The sequence below is a fragment of the Cajanus cajan genome, chromosome 1 (genome assembly GCF_000230855.2).
Source record: "Cajanus cajan strain Asha chromosome 1, NIPB_CcT2T_4, whole genome shotgun sequence".
NCBI classification, from domain to species: Eukaryota; Viridiplantae; Streptophyta; class Magnoliopsida; order Fabales; family Fabaceae; genus Cajanus; species Cajanus cajan.
Genome location: NC_138517.1, coordinates 70,718,349 through 70,721,644, shown reverse-complemented (window position 1 = coordinate 70,721,644; position 3,296 = coordinate 70,718,349). Strand labels below are relative to the sequence as shown.

General features: G+C 35.9%; 1 protein-coding gene across 1 annotated transcript; it reads right to left on the bottom strand.

Annotated features, from left to right (window-relative positions):
* Positions 1-236: 236 nt before the first annotated feature.
* LOC109793792 (cytochrome P450 81E8) lies at positions 237-2,878 on the bottom strand. The gene is made up of 2 exons (XM_020353264.3): positions 1,844-2,878; positions 237-1,052 (listed from the first exon to the last, which is right to left on the bottom strand). The coding sequence occupies exons 1-2, from the start codon at positions 2,723-2,725 to the stop codon at positions 444-446; spliced, it is 1,491 nt and encodes a 496-aa protein (XP_020208853.1). The 5' UTR covers positions 2,726-2,878; the 3' UTR covers positions 237-443.
* Positions 2,879-3,296: the final 418 nt, after the last annotated feature.

Sequence of the window (3,296 nt, the reverse complement as noted above, 5' to 3'; positions counted from 1 at the left end):
GTTGCCTAATAAGATTTCAACTAAACACTTAGGAACACCCATTCGACATCTCAGGCTCGTTTGGCACCCTTGTTCGTCGGCAACTTTTTGTTGTCGAATGGGTTGGGCGACTTCCCACTTTGCTATAGGTAATTAAGGTGATTAAAGCCTAACCATAGTACAAAACAAGTTATCAACGTATTACCTAGTTGGAAATCCTAGGTTGAGACCCATCATGGTTAGTATAAATGGTATCATATATCAAGATAAAGTTATTGTTTATAATATATTCGAATTTATTTAAATCAAGTAAATTACTTACTTGAGTGTTAATAAAGTATCTTTTGCAAGTACATCGCCTTGGCTTAGCAAGGCATTCAAATCTACAATTACATATATATTTATATTTGCATAACTTATTCAGTAACATTATAACATGTGTATGCTTTTAACAATATTAGAAGTTAAAACATATCCTTGATTGTCATGAATTGACTCACACGACACATAGCTTCCAATGCATACTTTCTTTTCAACATAGATTCTTTTCCTTCAGTCATATCAATTTCTTCTTCGTTGATCCTTTTCCACTCAAAACATTGAATTAATAAGGCTAAAGCTAAATTCATTAAGCGGTGTGCCATGTTTTCTCCGGGACAAGACCTCCTTCCTAACCCAAATGCAAGTAATTTGTTTGCTTCATTTTCTTTCTCAAATCGCTCTGGCTTAAATTGTGTAGGGTCATTCCATAACTTTGGATCTTTATGAATAGTCCATGTATTCACCAACAAAATTGTGTTTTGTGGGATATCATATTCTCCAATTGCACAATCTTTTGAAGACACATGGGGTAATAATAATGGACCAGGAGGATGTAACCGAAGTGTCTCATATATAATGCATTGAACATAGTGGAGTTTGGAAATATCATCCTCATCAACTAGGCGATTTTGTCCTACGTGACTGTCTAATTCATTTTTTGCCTTTTTCAATATTTCTGGATGATTTAATAAATTAGACATTGCCCATTCCAAAGTTATGGCTGACGTGTCTGTTCCAGCCATTATCATATTCTGTAAAATCCATCAAATGAAATATCAATCAAATAAATTGAAACGAAAAATAATTCTTTCTTTAAAATTAATTACTAAATTTTGACTTTTCCAAAATTTGTATTATATATTTTACTCAAGAAAAACGTATTAACGATCTGTCTTGTGAATAAGTATATTAAATTTTGAAAAATAAAATCTAAGACACTTGTTGCTTTCATAAACCACGATGATAATTAAAAAATTCAGATGCACTAGTTCCTTTCCACTTTTTCTTTTCTAAGATTTGGTTTCCACTGTTTCTACAACAAAACATGCATGCACAGTCGACAGAAATCGTGTCTCTTTGAGCCACAATCACCCAAAAAAATTATTAGTTCATTCAAGATTATCATGTGTCTGTGGTTCAAGCTAATCAATAGACTAGATAGAGAACTAGATATCGTGTGGTCCATGATCCTTAATAATTTCTACACAAGGACGCATCAATATGACTTCCGTTCTTATCTTATTTTGCCAAATTATTTTGTACGTACGTTTTATGCACTCTACGAGTACTTAAACTCATCATATGTGGTTGATAGCTCACTGTACAGAGGCCAGTGTCAATTGCAATATTACGCAATAAATAATAATTTATTCACATAATTAATAAAAAATATATAGTTAAAGTAACTAGTCTCTTATAATAGAGTTAATCAAAGTTCAAATATTCAGTAAAAAAAAATGTTTATATGTGTAATATTCGATCGTAATTAAAAATGATACGTGAGAAAATTGAAAAGGCAAAACTAAAGGAAGATTATAATTACCAGAGCAATTCCTTTGATGATTTGATCCGTGTAGTATTCAGGTTGTGATCGTTGTTGAGTTAGGAGATAGTCTATGAATGTATTAGCACTGTGTTTCCCATTACGATGCTGGTCAATGAGTCCTTGTAAGAAAGCATCGCTTCTCTTACTAAGACTCTTCAGCTTCTTCTCGAAACCATCCAAATCAAACAACCTCACCAAAGGCAGAAAGTCTCCACGGTTGCTCGGGGTCACTAACGCAAACAATTCTTCAATCAACTCTCTAAACTGTTTTGCTTCCTCCACGTTACTCATCTCACAGTCCTTGCCATAGTACCTCTTCCCCGACACCATCCTCAACACGGTGTTAAACATCATTTCCGAAAACATGGATTTTAGTTCCACTTTGGCGAAACCGTTGCGCGAGCGCTGAGCTAGCTTTCGCACGAGCCTCATGGCCTCGTCCCTTCGGACATCCGAGAAGGAGTTTAAACGGTGCGTTGAGAGAACCTCGAGCGTCATAATGCGGCGGAGGTTGCGCCAGTGGTCGCCGTAGTCGGACGACGCCATGGTGGTGAAGTTGTAGTTGATGTACTTTCCCGCGATAAACTTGGGCCGGTTCGCGAAGACGATGTCGTTTTTGGTGAAGCATTCTTGCGCCGCTTGGTGTGACGAAACGACGACAACTAGACGGGAGCCAAAGCGGAGAGAGAAGACATGGCCATATTTTTGTGACATGGCATGGAATGTGCGGTGGAAAGGCTTGGGGAGTTGGTGGAGGTTTCCGATGAAGGGAATAGAAGGTGGCCCTGGAGGGAGGTTTTTGTATCTTCTGGTTTGGATGAGGAACTTGAGAGAGAGGAGAAGAACCATACATGCGAGGGTGAAATAAAAGGGAGTCATACTGTTACTGCCCAACTCGCTAGAGTGTTTTAGACCAAGACAGTTGGTTGATTCTATTTTCTAACACCAAAAGCTTACGATTTTATAGAGGCAAGTAGCAGGCATGCAAACATGCGTGTTACTACATACCCTCACTTTAATTCAGGTGTTTTGGGTTGCCTTTGAGCTCATGCAAGTAACTGAATTTATTGAACGAATTTGGTAACTATAAAATAGCACGAGTATTCTGAAGTTCATGTATTCACTTATCACGTCATTTTTATTTTTTTTTGTGATCGAAAAAAATTACAATAGAGTTAACCACCATCTTTTAATGTTACTTAATTATCATGTTAATAGTAAATTAAATGATAATAAATAAACAACTAAATTATTCAATGCCATTTAATTAAATGTTAATATGAAAACTAAGTATGTTCTTGAATTAATTGAGAGATTTTTTTAAAAAAAATTATTCAAATGTTTTAAATATATATTAATAACTAGATTGGGTACTCACAAACTACTAGGGTTAGCCTAGTGATTGGGTGAGGAGGAGTTTGGATAGTTAAAAGCATGAGGACCTAAGTTC

Coding starts and splice junctions, on each gene's coding strand:
- LOC109793792 (XM_020353264.3), bottom strand. CDS start 2,725: ATGACTCCCTTTTATTTCACCCTCGCATGTATGGTTCTTCTCCTCTCT. Junction 1,053..1,843: donor TCATCAAAGGAATTGCTCTG/GTAATTATAATC, acceptor TGGATTTTACAG/AATATGATAATGGCTGGAAC.